This window comes from Vulpes vulpes, chromosome 1 (assembly GCF_048418805.1).
Source record: "Vulpes vulpes isolate BD-2025 chromosome 1, VulVul3, whole genome shotgun sequence".
In the NCBI taxonomy this organism is placed as follows: Eukaryota; Metazoa; Chordata; class Mammalia; order Carnivora; family Canidae; genus Vulpes; species Vulpes vulpes.
The window spans coordinates 161,312,098-161,330,357 of record NC_132780.1 but is presented as its reverse complement, the minus strand read 5'-3'; the positions used below and the strand labels follow the sequence as shown (position 1 = coordinate 161,330,357).

The following is an 18,260-nucleotide window of genomic DNA, read 5'->3' as shown; positions in this document are numbered from 1 at the left end:
AACAACAAAAACTGTAAGAAAAACAACACCCAGAAACCCTGGGACTAGTTTCCTGCTGTCTACTCCTAGGTCTATCACTTTTACTCTCTCCAGATTTAATAATTAGCTATTTTGTTATCCTAATAAGTTTCCAAGTCCACAAGTCTAAAAGTCATATTAGAATGAAATGTGATTATCACGAGAATAGTCCTTTTATCTCATATGATTTGATATGATTTTCCAATAAGTTCCTGCTCTACCAGTTCCCACTCAGATGACCAAGACCTAATTTGAGTTCATAATTTTGATCTGGATAATTGATTTATTATATTAAATTGAGGATTTAAATGACTTTAAAAGTATGTCTCAACATTCACTATAAAACTTTACACACTGTCCAAAAAGTGCCTAAAGGGATCATAAAAATATATAAGTAAGAACTTCTCCCTTCATAAAACTCTGGTTTCGATTTGACATATTTAATTAGTTGGCCCTACAAATTTTAATCAGATTTCTTATTTATTTTCAATTAATATTGTTGATTTTCTCCTTCTGTTTAAGTCTGTAGTCATAAAAGTCTAACAGTCTAAAGTTATGAAACTTTACAGAAATAGAAAATCTAATTAATAGAAGAAAAGCATATTTACAGATTATTTTGAATAAAACTTACCCTTAAAATATGCTATAAAATATTAACAAAAACATGTCTAATTTTAAATTCCAGATAAAATTAAATCCTTAAGCAAGCACATTAAAATTTTCTGAATTCAACACATTTTTCAAAAAAAGTTGGTGTCAGAATTATAACAGATGCACTTAAATGGCTTTTATATAATTATTTATCTTCCAAATTATATGTTCTCATTTGTAAAATGTAGCATCTCTCTATTTTCTGCTTCTCATTAACAGAATAGTGATGTCCCTTCAAATAATTATCAGCAAGAGAATGAGCAGGATTTTGTCATTTTTTTTTCCTATGGTCAGAGATGAATTCCTACCTTATTTTTCTCACTTTAATTCCTAAATAATTGTTTTAAGATATGATTAAATTTTTCCATAATTTGTGAAATTAGTCATTGCATTTAATAATCAAACCACTCCATCAAATTTATCACCTATACTTCCTTAAACAGTTTTCTCATAATTTGAATTGAAAATATCTATTATGTGATGATACAGAGTAAAAACTACTGGTCAAAAATACAGTATTTAGATAAATCAAAACATTGTTTTGTTACTTTTCAACCAGGAAAATTAGTATTTTAAGAATTATGTCCTAAAGGAATAATTAATATAAAAAATAAACTTTTAGAGAATTAACATCTTCAAAATTTAAATATGTGGGTCCAGGAATTCTAAGTATTTCAAGTCTGTAGATTGGCATTATAAATTATCTTTTTAGAGATTTTTAGAAAGATATTTGGCTATCTTTCATTTTGCTTGGAATGAGAACCATAAGCTGGGTTGGAGATATGCTTTATAAAAACTAAGTTATATAAGCAAAACAAATAATTTTGAAAAATTTAGCATTGCTTTGAATCAGTCACATTGTTATTCTACTACCCACAGTGACTGACAGAAATTAAAAATATTTTTTAATTGCTAAACTATTGATAAAATTATCATATAATTTTGGACGGTAAGTATAGAACTTCTAGGAAATCTAATATACAAAGAAAAATGTTTTCATCTTTTACTTTTACTTTTCATATATTCTTTCTGTAATACTTCATTGAATTAGTCCCTTTTAAACACCATATTGTCCCAACTACCTCCTTTAATAGTTGATAAAGTCAACAAGTTAAGAAATAATGTTTTGATCATCTTCTACAAACAAAGCATAGGAATAAAAAAGAAGAGCATGAAAGTATAACTCCCCTCAATGAGTTTAAAAGGTAGTTGAATACGTTAAAAACAAATACAACTATATCTAATAATACAAGATAGCACACATGACCATTATAATGAGAGCTGGAGAAAGTACTTTTTTTTTTTTTTAAGATTCTATTTATTTATTCATGAGAGACACATGGAGAGAGAGAGACAGAGACAGAGACAGAGACACAGGCAGAGGGAGAAGCAGGCTCCCCACAAGGAGCCTGACGTGGGACTTGATCCCGGATCACGCCATGAGCGGAAGGCAGACACTCAACCACTGAGCCACCCAGGCATCTTCCCCCCACCCTTTTTTTTTTTTTTTAAAGGAAAGATTGGTATAAGAAAGTAACAGTTGCACAGTTAGGTTGGGAATATTAAGAATGAGAGGCTAAGTAACTGAGTTTATGTTTTTTTGCCAACAAAGAGTGACCAAAGACTTTGAAAAAGGGATGAAGAGAGGGCAGGGATTGTAGCTTATTCATATCTGTTATTGCCTTGTTTTATAGCACAATGTCTAGAAGATCAATGTTTTTGAATAATAAATGTTTAGTAAGAGAAAATAAATGCATATACAAAGCAGTGATTCAGAGACTTATTCTGGTTATGTTGGAAAGAAAAAAGTCTAGAGACAGGGAAGGCAGTTGACATGATAATGCAACAAACCAGGCACAAGATAAAGGTGGACCAGGTCAGTAACAGGGAGAAGGAAGATGAAATATCTATCACAGGCACCTGGGTGGCTCAATCGGTTAAGTGTCTAACTTCTGTTCAGGTCATGTTCTCAGGGTCCTGAGACTGAGCTCCACATTGGGCTCCCTGCTCAGCTCAGAGTCTGCTTGTCCTTCTTCCTCTGCCCCTCACCTCTATTTGTGTGCTCTCTCTCTCTCTCTGTCTCTCTCAAATAAATAAAGTCTTTTAAAAAATCTATCACAAAGGAAAACTATCCAGGATAGATAACAGGCTAGAAGAGAAAAATGAGTAAGAATAAGATATGTTTACAGATTTAAAATCTCTGCAGCTGGAAAATGATGATGCTATCAGAACATAGTTTAGGGAGAAAGTCATAAATTCTCTTTAATATATGTTGAGTCCAACATAAGGATGTATCATTCCCAAAATTCAAGACAAAACAATGGGATTCGAATTTTATAAGCTATGTGAGAGCACTATGAGGGGTCTCTTACTTGGAACAAATTACTTACCTGGCTTTAACAGAAGATATTCAAAGCTGCCCTATATTTGCACTCTATGGACTAGGCAACTAGCATTCTACATTCTTCACATGCCAAGAAAATTAACTTACCTTAGTATCTGATATTTCGCAACAGGTTTCTTGTGCTATGAAGTTTGAGTTACAGTAGATTTTAAGCTGGTGAAGTTCAATCTATTAAAAAAGTAATAAGACACATCATTAGTTTTCTTGAAAAATCACATTTACACACTTAAGAACTGTGGTAATTTAACTGGAAAGAGAAAAGAAGCTAATACAAATAAATTATTGGGAGATTTTTTAATGTTTTTATTTAATTTAGGATTCATGATTTTATAGATCATTTGAGAAAGAGACAAGGATTCAATTATTGAGATAAACCTCTAAATAAAGGAAATCAGATAATAAAAGCAGTTACAAATCTTTGCTAGTTATTTCATACAAAAAGAAGTATTTAATTAAAGAGAGGTATTGTTATGCATTACAATAAAATATGTCCACAAAATGAGAAATATTTCAAAGTAAAAATTTCTGGAGAAAAAATAAAGTCAAAGATATGAACACATGATGGAAAAGGCTTTTTCAGTAGTTCCAAACCTCTTATTTGAGGCACTGAAACAGACACTCACTTCCCAATAAGAAAAAGATATTTTGTTTTAATGGATAGTACATGGATTCTACCTAATATCTATGATTTTATACTATATTGGGATAATCCTGAGCAGTGCTCACAATCTTTTTACAGAAATAATTCCTTCTATTTGCTTAGAAGATTCACATTTTTTAGCACTGGGTGTGAAATTATAAATAGTTCGAAAAAAGTACATGTCTTTAAATGCAAGAACGAGCAACCATGTGAGAATTAATAATACAGACTATTGACAAAATTTTAATAGGATAGATGTGTAAATCAGCTATTTTAAATTAGCTTGTGGTTGCTAATTTAATTAATAGTTAACCTTATAATGATTTGACATATCACAAACATTAGTAATAGCCTCTTCCCTCTCCTGCTCCTGCCTGCCCTTCTCTCTCTCTCGGCCTCACTCCACCTCACTCAGTCTGCCAGTACTACCAAGCTAGCTTATGTATTACTTTGATGTCAATAACTATGTTCCATAAAAAGATTCAACTGTTATATTACAATAATTAATCCTACCATAATGAAAAGCAGATATCTTCAGTTACTTCTTTTTTTTTAAGTTTAAATTTATTTATTCATGAAAGACACACAGAGAGAGGCAGAGACATAGGCAGAGGGAAAAGCAGGCTCCATGCAGGGAGCCTGATGTGGGACTTGATCCCGGAACCCTAAGGTCATGCCCTGAGCCAAAGGCAGATGCTCAACCGCTGAGCCACCCAGACGTCCCTTCAGTTAGTTCTAAAACTCTACCCAATACTAAAAAAGCAAAGGAGAAAAAAGGATGTAACTATTACTCTACACTACACTGAGATGAACAAAATCAAGTCAGCTCATAGAAAGCGTTAAGAACTCCAGATTATCTTCTGAATTCATGAGTAGCCTAAGATTTGCAGCCAACCAAAATTCTGAGGTAAAATGAAACTTATTTATTTTTTATAACTTTTTGGAAGATATTGAACTTAACTTTTGTTTATAAAGTTTAAGTGCACTGTCTCACATAGTTGAATGAAACACCGCATAGTAACACATCCTTTATGTAGAATGACGAATGAGGACTCTAATTAATATTCTTAACTAAAACTAATTTAACATCATCGCTATTATCAAAATAACCAATAAACATTAAAATTTGATTATGTACCATCCACTGTACTAGGTCCTTTATAGAAATTATTTTACTTAAGACAGATAATCAATCATGACATTGAAACTACAATCCTAGTTTAATGATGTTTTCTTATTCATTAGTAACTCTAGAATCCTTCACTGACACAGTACTTTACAAGGACAAGGTTTGGGGCTAAGCCTATACCAGCCCTTGTCATGCAGAGTTTGTTAAAAAAAGATCCTTTATATCTGTTTTATCACCTATTTTTTTCTTATAAAAGTAACCAGGTAGTATACACAAAATAAAACCCAATTATTAGAATTTTTTTCAATAACACACATCTTGAATAAATAAAACATTTTCATATTACAACAGATCTTGTGAATCATAGAGCTTGTATGGAGATGGTGAAAAACTAGTCCACTTGAGCTTTTAGTAGGACCAAGAATCCTTATAGAATATGTATTTTATTTCCTAACTCAAACACTATTTTATAAATAAGCTACATCATAATATGGCTTTAATTTTTTTATTTTTGTCTTTCATTCATTTATTTTTAAAATTTTAATTCCAGTATAGTAAACATACAATGTTGTATTAGTTTCAGGTGTACAATATGGTGATCCAACAATTTTATACATTACTCACTGTTCATCATGATAAATGTACTGTTAATTCCCTTCATATATTTTGTCTATCACTCACGTTTTCTCTGGTAACCATTAGTTTCTTTTCTAGATTTAAGAGCCTATTTCTTAGTCTGTCTCTTTTCTTTGTTTTGTTTCTTAAATTTTATGTATGAGTTAAACCATATGGTATTTGTCTTCCTCTGATTTATTTCACAGCATTATACTCTCCAGATCCATCCATGTTGTAATGAATGCTAAGATTTCATTCTTTTTTATGCTGAGTAGTATTCCATATTATATATGTGTGTAATGTAATGTATATACGTAATATATATGATGTATATAAGCTCTATTCTTAATTTTTTTCAGATTTTATTTATTTATTCATGAGAGATACATAGAGACAGAGGCAGAAACATAGGCAGAGGGAGAAGCAGACTCCTCACAGGGAGCCTGATGTGGGACTCAATCCTGGACCCCGGGATCATGCCCTGAGTCATAAGGCAGATGCTCAACCACTGACCCAACCAGGTGCCCCATCTATTCTTAATTTTTTATTTTTTAAATTTTTTAAAAAAGGTGTTATTTATTTATTCATGAGAGACAGAGAGAGAGAGAGAGAGGCAGAGACACAGGCAGAGGGAGAAGCAGACTCCATGCAGGGAGCCCGATTCGGGACTGGAACATGGGATTCCAGAATCATGCCCTGGGCTGAAGGCCAGCACTAAACCGCTGAGCCACCCAGGGATCCTCCTATTCTTAATTTTTAAAAGAACCTCCATACAGTTTTCCTCAGTGGCTGCAAAAGTTTGCATTTCCACCAACAGTGTACAAGGGTTCCTTTTTCTTAGAATTCTAGCCAACACATGTTGTTTCTTGTGTTTTTAATTTAGCCATTGCAACAGGTGTGGGTTATATCTTATTGTGGTTTTGATTTGCATTTCCTTGATGATTAGTGATACTGAGCATCTTTTCATGTGTCTATTGGTCATCTGTATGTCTCTTTGGAGAAATGCCTGTTCATGTCTTCTGCCCATTTCTTTGGATTATTTGTTTTTTGGGTATTGAGTTTGATAAGTTCTCTATTTTCCAATACCAATCCTTTATCAGATAATTAATATGCAAATATTTTCTCCCATGCAATAGGTTGGTTGTCTTTGAATTTTGTTGATGGCTTCCTTTGCTGTGCAGAGCTTTTTATTTCTGGTGGGCTGTTTCTAGCTTATGCCAGTATAAAAACGTTGTCATTAATATAGTGCCAAATGACTGTTTTTCTCTTCTACAACTGCACCTTAAAAGCAGTACAACCACATCCGTTCAACCAAAAGATAGGGCAAGTGCTCTTCTTTTTCTTAAAGAAACTTATTTTGATTTATAGGCTGGTGCATTTTAAACCAAACAAACAAAAAAGGATTTTCCAATGTTTGTGATACACATGGCACAGTCTTAAATGAGAAAAACAATGAGGAAATCTCAATAGTTTATTTTTGCTTCTGTTTCTTTTGTCTCAGAAGACCTATCTAGAAAAAGAGTTGCTATAGAAGGTGTCAAAGAAATTACTGCCTATGCTAGGCAGTATGCTATTACTATGCTATGCTATTACTGCCTATCCTCTTTTCTGGAATTTTTATTGTTTCAGTTCTCACATTTAGGTCCTAATCCATTTTGAATTTATTTTTATATATGGTGTAAGAAAGTGGTTTAGTTTCATTCTTTTGCATGTGGCTGTCCAGTTTTCTGAACACCATTTGAAAAGATTGTTTTTTTCTCATTGCATATTCTTGCCTCTGTCAAAGATTAACTGGCTATATAATTGTGGGTTTATTTCTGGGCTTTTTATTCTATTCTATTGATCTACGTGTCTATTTTTGTGCAGGTACCAAACTGTTTGAATACTACAGCTTTGTAGTATATCTTGAAATCTAGGATTGTGATAACCTCCAGTTTTGTTCTTCTTTTTCAAGATTGCTTTGGATATTCAGGGACTTTTCTGTTTCCATAAAAACTTCAGGATTATTTGTTCTAATTTTGTGAAAAATGCTGTTGATATTTTGAAAAGGATTGCATTAAATCTGAGGCTTGCTTTAGGTAGCATGGAAATTTTAACAATATTTGTTCTTCCATCCATGAGCATGGAATATCTTTCCATTTGTTTGGATCCTCTTCAATTTCTTTCATTAATGTTTTATAGTTTTCAGAGCTCAGGTCTTTCACTTCCTTGGTTCAGTTGATTCCTAGGAATTTTGCTATTTTTGATACAGTTGTAAATGGGGTTGTTTTCTTAACTTTTCTGTTGGCTACTTCATTATTAATGTACAGAAATGCAGTGGATTTCTATGTTGATTTTGTATCCTGTAACCATACTGAATTCATTTACCTGTTCTAGTCAATTTTCGGTGGAGTCTTTGGGGTTTTCTATATATAGTATCATGTCATCTGCAAATAGCAAACATTTTGCATCTTCCTTACCAACTTGGGTGCTTTTCTTTTTTTTTCTTTTTTCTTGTCTGAGTGCTGTGTCTAGGACTTCCAGTACTATGTTGATAAAAGTGTTGAGAGTGGACATCTTTGTCTTGTTCCGGAGATCAGAGAAAATCTCTCAGTTTTTCACCATTAAATACTTGTTCAAGGTCGGTTTGTCATACATGGCCTTTATTATATTGAAATATGTTCCTTCTAAACCTACTTTGTTGAGGGCTTTTTAATCATGAATGGATGTTATACTTTGTCAAATGCTTTTTCTGCATGTATTAAAATGATCATATGTTTTTTATTCTTTCTCTTGTTGATGTGATATATCACATTGATATGCAAATATTGAACCACATTTGCATCCCAGGAATAAATCCCACTTGGTTGTGGTGAATGATTTTGAGATTTTTTCCACCTATATTCATCAGAGATATTAGCCTGTAGTTCTGTCTCCTTTTTTTTTTTTTTTTTTAACAGTGTCTTTAACTGATTTTGATTTTAGGGCAATGTTGGCCTCATAAAATGAATTTGGAAAATTTCTTCTCTATTTCTTGCAATAGTTTGAGAAGAGACAATATTAACTTTTCTTTAAATGCTTGATTTTAAATTCTCCTGTGAAGGAGTCTGGGCCTGCATTTTTGTTTTGGGGGAGTTTCTTGATTACTGATTCAGTTCCATTGCTGGTAATTGGTCTATTCAAATTGTCTAATCCTATTACAGTTTGGGGATTTATAGGGTTGCAAAGAATTTATTAATTTCTTCAGTTGTCCAGTTTGTTGGCATATGATTTTTTATAATATTCTCTTACAATCATTTGTATTTCTGTGATGTCAGTTTTTATTTCTCCTTTTTCATTTGATTTTGTTTGAGTTCTCTCTCAATATTTCTCCCCCCCTCCCCCCCCCGCCTTTGATGAGTCTGGCTAGAGGTTTATCAATTCTGTTGATGTTTTCCAGAACCAGATCCTAGTTTCACTGAACTGTTCTATTGTTCTTATAGTTTCTATCTCATGTATTTCTGCTCTAATATTTTTTATTTTCTTCCTTCTGCTGCTTTTGGGTTTTGTTTGTCCTTTTTTCTAGCTCCTTTAGGTGTAAGGTTAGATTGTTTATTTGAGATTTTTCTTGCTTCTTCAGATAGGCCTGCACTGCTATAAACTTCCCTCTTAGAACCACTTTGCTGTATTTCAAAGATTTTGGACTGTTGTGTTTTCATTTGTCTACATATATCTTTTAATTTCCTTTTTAATTTCTTGGTTCACCCACTCATTCATTTTTAGAAGCATATTATTTAACCTTCATGTATTTGTATTTTTCCACATTTTTTTCTTGTGGTTGATTTCTAGTTTCATAGCATTATGGTCGGGAAAAAATCCATGATATATGACTTTGATCTTTTTTAATTTGTTGAGACTTGCTTTGTGGCCTAATATGTAATCTATTTTGGAGAATGTTTCATGTGCACTTGAAAAGAGTGCGTATTTGCTGTTTTATGATGGAATATTCTGAATATATCTGTTAGCTTGATCAGGTCCAATGTGTCATTCAAAGCCATTTCCTTGTTAATTTTCTGTTTGGATTATCTATCCCCTATTATTATTAATTAATAATATTAATGTCCCCTATTATTATTGTATTCCTATCAATTACTTCCTTTATGTTTGTGACTAGCAACTTTATGTATTTGGGATCTTCCATATCGGATGCATAAGTATTTACAGTTGTTATATCTCCTTGTTGGATTGTTCCTTTTATGATTATATAGTATCCTTTGTTTCTTGCTAGTCCTTGTTTGAAAGTCTAATTTGTCTGATACAAATATTGCTATCTTTCTTTTCACTTCTGTTTGTATGGCAAATGCTTTTCTATTCCTTCCCACTTTCAATCTGCATGTTTCTATAGGTTTGAAATGAGTTTCTTATAGGCAGCATATAGGTTGGTCTTTTTCTTTTTCCATTCCATTACTCTATATCTTGATTGAGCATTTAGTCCACTTACATTCAAATTAATTATTGATAGGTATGTGCTTATTGCCATTTTGTTACTTGCTTTATGATTGTTTTTGTAGTTCTTCTCTGTTCCTTTCTTCTCTTGCTTTATTCTCCCTCAGTTTGCTGGCTTTCTTTAGGGATATACATGGATTCCTTTCTCTTTATTTTTTGCATATCTATTATTGGTTTTTGATTAATGGTTACTATTAGGTTTATATATAACGTATTATGCATATAGTAGTCTATATTAAGTTTATGGTCATTTATGTTTGAACCCAATCTTTACTCTTTTCCCCCTTACATTTTTGGTATATGATGATATACTTTATATCCTTTTATTTTGTGAATCCTTTGACCGATTTTCATAGATATAATTGATTTTACCACTCCTGTGTTTCCTACTTTTCCTACTCCTACTTATGATCTTTCCTTTCCAGTCAACATTTCTTGTAGGGCTGGTTTTGTGGTCATGAATTCCTTTAACATTTGTTTGTTAGAAAACTCTTTAACTCTCCTTCTAGTGATAGCCTTGTTGGATAGCATATTCTTGGCTGCAGGTTTTTTTTCCCTTCCATACTTTGAATATATCATGCCACTCTTCACTAGTCTGCAAAGTTTCTGCTGAAAAAAAACCAACTGACAGCCTTAGGTGGGGTTCCCTTGTATGCAACTGTTTTCTCTTGCCGCTTTTAAAATTCTCTATCGCTACTTTTTGCCATTTTAACTATGATGTATCTTGGTGTGGACCTCTTTGGGTTGATTTTGCTGGGGGCTCTTGTTTATCCTTGACCTAGATTTCTGTTTCCTTCCTCAGATTCAGGAAATTTTCAACTATTATTTCTTCAAATAGATTTCCTGTTCCCTTTTCTTTCTCTTCTCCTTCTAGAATCCCTATAACGTGAATATCATTATACTTGATGATGTTGCTGAATTCCCTAAGTCTATTTTTATTTTTTATTATTCCTTTTATCTCTCTTGTTCAGTTTGATTGTTTTTCATTACTCTGTCCTCTAGATCACTGATCCTTTCTTGTGCTTCCTCTTGTCTATGACTTATTCCATCTAGTGTATTTTTAATTTAAGTTATTGAGCTCTTCATCTCTGATTGCTTCCTTTTTATGTTTTATAACTTTTTGTTAAGGGTATCACTGAGATTTTCCATGATTTTCTCAAGTCCAGTTAGTATCTGTACCATTACCATATTCTTTATAAGGCATGTTACTTATCTTCATTTCATTTAGATCTCTGTCATTTTGTCCTGTTCTTTCATTTTGAACATAGCCCTCTGTCTCCTCATTTTGGGTATTAATTTTACCCTCAAATGAATTTAAGATGCCACACTAAACTGTGAAAACTTTGTAATACTATAATTTTTACATTGTGTATTTTTAAAAATTTTTTAAAGATTTTATTTTGTAAATTTATTTATTCATGAGAGACACAGAGAGAGGCAGAGACATAGGCAAAGGGAGAAGCAGGACCCTTGTGGGGAGCCTGATATGGGACTCAATCTGGCGATTCCAGGATCATGCCCTAAGACAAAGGCAGATGCTCAAACACTGAGCCACCCAGGTGTTCCTACATGTGTCTTTTTAGAGAACACATCTGATATTTTTCAGCCTCAGGTTCTGGGCTTAACTTTTTCTTGGGGGAGAAGTTAAGAAGACACAGGACACAGCACTCAACCTTCAGAGGGCAAGCTCTGAGCCTGGACCCTGCTCTTGCAATAACTTATTCCTCTCTCATTGCCATCTGCCCACAAAAGTTCTGAATTAATCTCAGTGTGCTCTTAGTTCTTTCAGTCCCTCTAGAAACAGCCCACTTTGCTCTCATTAGGCCTGTAAGAGGTTCCAATCCCCAACTTTGGTACTTGCAGCAGGTGCCACTCTCTAGCACTGTTGCTAGGATTCCCTGAATTGTCTTCCTACCTACTCTCCACCTGCTGCTGAAAGTTACATCTCTTATGTTCTAACTGCTGGTCTCGACTTCCTCCCTTGCCTTTGGAGACAACTTTCTGAAAGGTACTGTTGTGTTACAGTTAATATTGTTATTGTTATTGGCAGCCATTATTTACTGATATAAACTTTGATCCTTCCGTTAGTCTTTTAGATCTCTGAGAGCAAGAGAAGCAGGACTTTTCCCCATTCTCTTAGGCCAGGGTCTATACAATTATACAGTTATACAGAGCAATTATTGCTCTATACAATTATAAAGAAGGAACTTTACCAATACTATTTTTAAACTGAGGATATTAAGCTAACAGCTAACAAGATAAATTAGTAGATCATTACAGTTAAGTAGATGAGCTAGGATTTACAACCACATCTGTCTGATCCCTAAACCAGCTCACTCCACAAAATCTCATGATGTCTTGCCTCCATGATTGGTTTTTCCTACTCTGGCCTATTTTGCTGATCATCACTGAGCTCTAGTTATGACATTCTCACTGATTTGTTTCCTATTTCTAAGAGAAAATAGTTTAAAAATGTTTTATTGAATATATATGTATGTATGTTTCTAAGAGAAAATAGTTAAAAAATATTTTATTGAATATATATGTTTGTATGTATAGTATATATATAGATGTGTGTGTGCATGTACACACACACATATTATATTTATCCACCTAATAATTACCTATCATGATTCTTCCACAGGGGCATTTAGAAAAAATACACTGTCTAAATATGTATTCGTATAGAATTGTACTTCTGAAACAAATTTGAACTGTTACATGCATTAGCAATTGTTATTGGTGGCCTACATTCAGGTTACTTTTATGGGGTTTCTCATCATTCCACCCATTAGAAAAACTGAAGTCATGAAATTTGGAGATATCTCACATTTTTAGGATTATAGGCCTTCTTTTCTAGGGAAATCAATAATAAATCTATTATTACCTGAGCATCGAATATGACTTTTAAAGGACCTTTTCATCTGAAAGGGGATTACTAGCCAATTGTTCTCATCCAAAGCAGAACCTTGAAAAATCTTTATAGGCTCATGAGAAATAACCTGCAATACAAAACTGTTGCTATTCTGAGGATGAATAAAACAGCCTATTGTTCTTGAATGGAAACATCAGATAATCTGGGACCATTTAACTTAAAGTTCATCTTTTCCCAGACTTTTCTATTCAAAACATATAAGCTTATTCAAGCTGATTTTTTTGGTATCATATGGTGCATTTTTACTAGAATTTAATTGTACGAATCTCATTTTTTAAGGCATGACCTAGTTCTTTTAAATTCACAGGCTGAAGAAAATGGGTGAAAATAGAAGATAATATATGTGAAAATACAGTTGGAAATACATAGCTATGCTTCACACATCTGATGGCTAATTTAAACAGTGTTGAGAAGGGAATGTATTACATAGTAATTAAAGAAAGAAGGTTTTAATAAGGTATCTAATTTAGAAAGTTCCATAACCAACATCACAACTCACGTCCACAGGCTTGCCATCAGAAGCTCGTGCAGCAATAACAGTCCTTCCACGAAGGTCCACAGTGTCCTTCTCATCTATATGCCGGCTTGCAATTAAATTACAATCCATATAGAGTGAAATGCCCCAGGATTGTATACCAATGCCAAGTTTATGCCATTGGCGATCAAACAAAGGACGGAGTTCTCGATTTTTAAAAATGTAGTTCAACACATCTCCCTCAGCAGCCTGGAACATAAATTCCACCACCTTCTTTCCGCCATCAACTACTATAGAAACCTGCAAAAATGCAAATTAGCTTTAAATGTTTAAAACCAGGGTTCAAAATTACTAAAGCATACAAATAAAAAATCAGCGATGCACGTTAGTATGATTGAGGAACTTAGTAAAATGTTTTAGATGATACCCATGTCCACCAGATTTGTTAATACAAAAGAACAGCAAACATCCAGCTACAAAAATGTTTTAAATAATGTGGTATTCTGGCAAATGTAATATGCTCCTTTCTTGAGAGAACATCTGAAGGTATATATTTATATGTAAGTGTATATCTAAGTATATATATAATTCTGTATGAGCAATTCAAGAATTAAATGTTACTTTATTTAAAAAGAAAAAGAATAGAATCACTTGTCTTAGCATGCAAACTAAGATTGACTTCTTGAAACTGATAATTTACATGGTGCAGAAATAAATGCCTTTACATAAAGGATATACTCTTTTCAGTTTAGTTCATCTTCCATCATAAAATTGTGATGGTATTAACATATTAAAAGACCAGTGAAATAAAAAAAATCTCAGTGGATGTGTATAGAAATAAACACAAATGTAAGGTGCTAATAAGTAATATTGAGGTTCATCTTTCCCCCTAGAGTCCTTGCACACTCATCTTTTTGCCCAAATGCCATCTTTTATACAAGTACTCCTGGATTCCTCTTCCTCATGGCCCATTTTAGGAAGCTGTCCCTTTCTATGCTCCCATAGTCCCCAGTCAGCTCTGAGCTTACCTCTACCACTGCACCCGTCACACTGTGATTATGCTGTAGTATATTGTTCTCCTACATGCCATCCCCTTAGACGTTATGCTTCCTGTGAAAGGAACTATGCTTCTAAAAATCTCTTTGTCACTAATTAGCATACAGCATATGTTCAATACCTTTTTATTGGTGGAATCAATATTTATATCCCACCTCTTCACTCACTAAGGACTTCCAAATGAAGCAATGAACAGCCTTAAAAATAATATGTATCAGAAATGATAGGACATAAAAAAGTTATTAGTGAGGTGGACTTAATGGCAATGAAGCAGTTGTGAAAGAAGGGTTGTTTGAGTGTCTTTAGACAAAATGTGAATCATATTACAGATCTCAGCAAGAGCATCCTGACTATGAGAATACTTGCATTTCCCTATTGATGATTCCTCTAAATGAAAGAATATGCAGATGCTAGGTTTGCTTCCAAATTTGGGCACACCATTCCAAGATTCACCTGGCATAACCACATAAAAGAAAACTAGTCAGCACAACTCTATGGTTCCTTACCTGTGGTATATTCTGCTGGTTTAAAACCTGCCACAGAAACCACCGTTCCTTTTTGGTGCTTCTTCTTACACGAAATATAGTTTCTATTGCATACTCGTCAGGAAGGCCTTTGGGAAATATCTTACTGGGAAAGAAAAACAAAGAATTATTGTGAGAAAACTGAAGATGAAAATCTAAGTATGAAGTTCTTTGTAATACAATAATTTTTTCCCATAAAAATAAAACAAAGTTTCTAAATGGAATTTTCTAAAGTTTATTATTAAACTAAATTTCACAATGATTTATTAAACTAATGGTCATTATTAAACTAAATTTCAAAATGAACATTACTGTACTGCTTTAAGTAACATTGTTCATTAAAAAGCAAACAAAGTGTTAATTCCAATTCCAGTCTGACTCTGTCATCTTTGCTGAGAGTCACATTGAGCTATGAGCTGCTTCAGCGGTGTCTTTAGGAGTCAGCACCATGGCAGAAGGCACCAGGTTCAAAATAAAGAACTACCAGACTGTCTTTTTTGGCAGCTGCTCCCCCAACCAAAACCAGACCAGGAACTGCTGGCAGAACTACCTGGACTTCCACTGCTGTGAGAAGACAATGACTGCTAAAGGGGGTGATGTCTCCATATGTGAATGATCCTGCCATGTGTACAAATCCTCTGTCCCATAGCCTGAATGTCATCCTGGGACAACTGTGAGGCAGCAGGCACATCTCCTGGGAAGATCTGAACTGGCTCTACCCACCTCTCCTTTGTCTTCTATCCTTTTCTCGGGGTGGTGAAGGGGGACCTGGGTACATGGTGATCCCTACCCTGGGATCCTGAATCATGGCTTAATAAATACTCATTGGAAAAATAGACTATGTATGTGTAAAAGAGCTGGATGGGTGGTGAAGAAGCCAGGGTAGAAGTAGTGCCATGACCAGTAAGAGGGACTTCAGAGAGACTGTTTTTTCCATTTTGTTTCATGTTACTAAACTGACCACTCATCTTTCTTTATACCAGACAATAGAGTGAATGACTATATAAAATAGCGTCAAGCCCATATAGGTGCTAAAGTTTATCTGTATATTTCTCTTTATTATCTATACAATCTTAAAAATTGTTCTTATGTAATTTTTGAACCACATAAAAATAGAATAATAAAAACTCCTGTGAAAGCACCTGGCTGGCTCAGCTGGTGACGCATGGGGCTCTTGATCTCAGGGTTGTGAGCCTGAGTCACATGTTGGGTATACAGCTTAAAAAAAAAAAAACTCTTGTGTACCCAAATAAATAGATAAATAACAAAATAACGTGGCTTTGATGGCTGCCATTTCTCTTTGGGACCACCTATAAACCTGAGGGTGAGCACAGGTATAGTTGAGAGGTGATGCCAAAACATAAACTTCAAGTGAACATTTTGAACTAGTTAGCCATATCAAAACTGCTTTTAAAAAAGAAACCTCAACCCACACAGTAAGTCCCCACCCCACCCCCCACGTTCAGTAACTTGTTTCTCCATCTTTATTCTAATTTCCCGCCTTCTTTACCCTACTCTCCACCTTCATGCTTTTAGGATCATACCGTTATTTCAACTGTTCTGGAATTTGACTACACTATTTCCAGGGATTTTCTTTCCATTCATTGCACTGAACATGTCTTTGAATATGAGGTGTACATTACTGAAAAAAAACTTTTGTAAATTTTTATTATTTTTTCCATATAACCTTCTCTTATTCCCTCTTTCGGGAACTCTTTTGGAAGCATTTCACACATATTCTAAGGATCTAGTTTTCTTATAAGAAAGCTCATATTCTTTCATGTCCTTATTTATTCTGCTTTCTCCTTATTTATTCTACTATTCTACTCTCTGGGATATTTCCCTGATTTATTTTCCAATCCATCTATTCAACACCAATTTTTGTTATTATTACCAAGATTCTCTTTTGTTCTCTTTTTAAAAATATCCTGAAAGTGGTATTTCAAATCCTTGGAATAATCAATTAGGTGGGTTTTTTTTTTTAATGTTTATCTGTGCATCACTGAATATCTTCATTTCATCCAGCTTAGTTTTTCCTGTTTGATAATTTGGCCTCTCTCATCCATGCTGGAAGCTATATTCTAATTTCTGATTTTTTTTTATAAACCCTATAAAATGAAGGATGAAGCACTGAACTTTTTTTCTTAAGATTTTATTTATTTATTCATGAGAAACAGAGAGAGAGAGGCTGAGGGAGAAGCAGGCTCCATGCAGGGACCCTGACATGGGACTCGATCCCAGGACTCTAGGATCACGTTCTGGGCCAAAGGCAGGCGCCAAACTGGTGAGCCACCCAGGGATCCCCGAAGCACTGAACTTTGATTGCAAACTCCATGTTTGCTGGCTCAGTGTGTTGATAATCAACTTCACCGCATAGCATGATCAGCTGGCAGAGTTCACTGAGAGTCTCTCAAATGTGAATGTGGAAAGATTTGTTCTTTAGGGGCATTCAGTTTCTCTAAAGAAAAATCTGTCTATGTCCTACTTGGTAAAAAGTATTTATCTGGATGCAGGCATTCTAGAAGCACAGTGGTTATGTGGGAGTCCTACAGTTGGGTACAGAACCTTTGCTTCATCATTCTTTTTAGTGACATGCCTCTTTCCTGCCTTCACTACCCTGTTTATCTTCCATCCGGAGGATCTCTGGCTCAATTTCTCTCACTAATAAATCTAATAAACCTCTTTGTCTGGTTGTATAAGGAAAGAGGGGTACACTACATCCATACCCATATCCCTCACCAGCTTCTGCAGAGGCTGGTTCCCCTAGTCATTAAGTCTCTCGGGTGTCCACTGAGGTAAACTGGCCCAGATCTCACTAGAAACTCCAGCCCAACAATATATAAGTTCTAACCTCTCCCAAACACTTTTGTCTTCAAAGGATGTATTGTAATCTTTCTTTCTTTTGTTACAACTCCCTTCCTACAGTCAATTTTGCATTTTGAGGGTTAAAAGTCCTTTCAAATCTTCAGCCTCTCCCTCTCCAATGCCCTTTTGATCTTGGTTTACAAGCACATGCATATCTTCCCCCTGCTACAAAATAGACAAAACTTTCTCCAACTTCACTACACCATTATATCACCCTCCCATCTATCCACCATCCTTTTTACATGACTATCTTAACATCTATATTGTTGTTACCTATTTAGTCCTTCACTCTCTTGCATTCTAAAAGCATTTCCAATCAGCTAATCCATGGCCTCTTCTCAATCCCTAGTCCCCTCAATCCTTCTGATGTTAAAATCATTAACACTGAAGATATCCTTTCTTCACTGATATAATCCAAGCGTCACAACCACATGTACCACATAGAGCCCAGCCAGGAAACTGGAATATAAGCTTCCTGAGGTTC

The 18,260-nt window shown here is 34.3% G+C and overlaps 1 protein-coding gene across 4 annotated transcripts in view; it reads right to left on the bottom strand.

Annotated features, from left to right (window-relative positions):
* Positions 1-18,260, bottom strand: part of COL19A1 (collagen type XIX alpha 1 chain) — a 312,174-nt gene that overhangs the window by 252,561 nt on the left and 41,353 nt on the right. For all 4 annotated transcript variants that reach the window (XR_011996755.1, XM_072735110.1, XM_072735118.1 and 1 more), the window contains exons 5-7: positions 14,894-15,017; positions 13,356-13,631; positions 3,161-3,241 (exon numbers count right to left, since the gene is read on the bottom strand). Coding sequence is in view for 3 of the 4 variants with exons in the window: in XM_072735110.1 (XP_072591211.1) it covers positions 3,161-3,241; positions 13,356-13,631; positions 14,894-15,017 (481 nt within the window). In the remaining variant the exon portion in view is untranslated. The remainder of the gene's footprint in view (positions 1-3,160; positions 3,242-13,355; positions 13,632-14,893; positions 15,018-18,260) is intronic.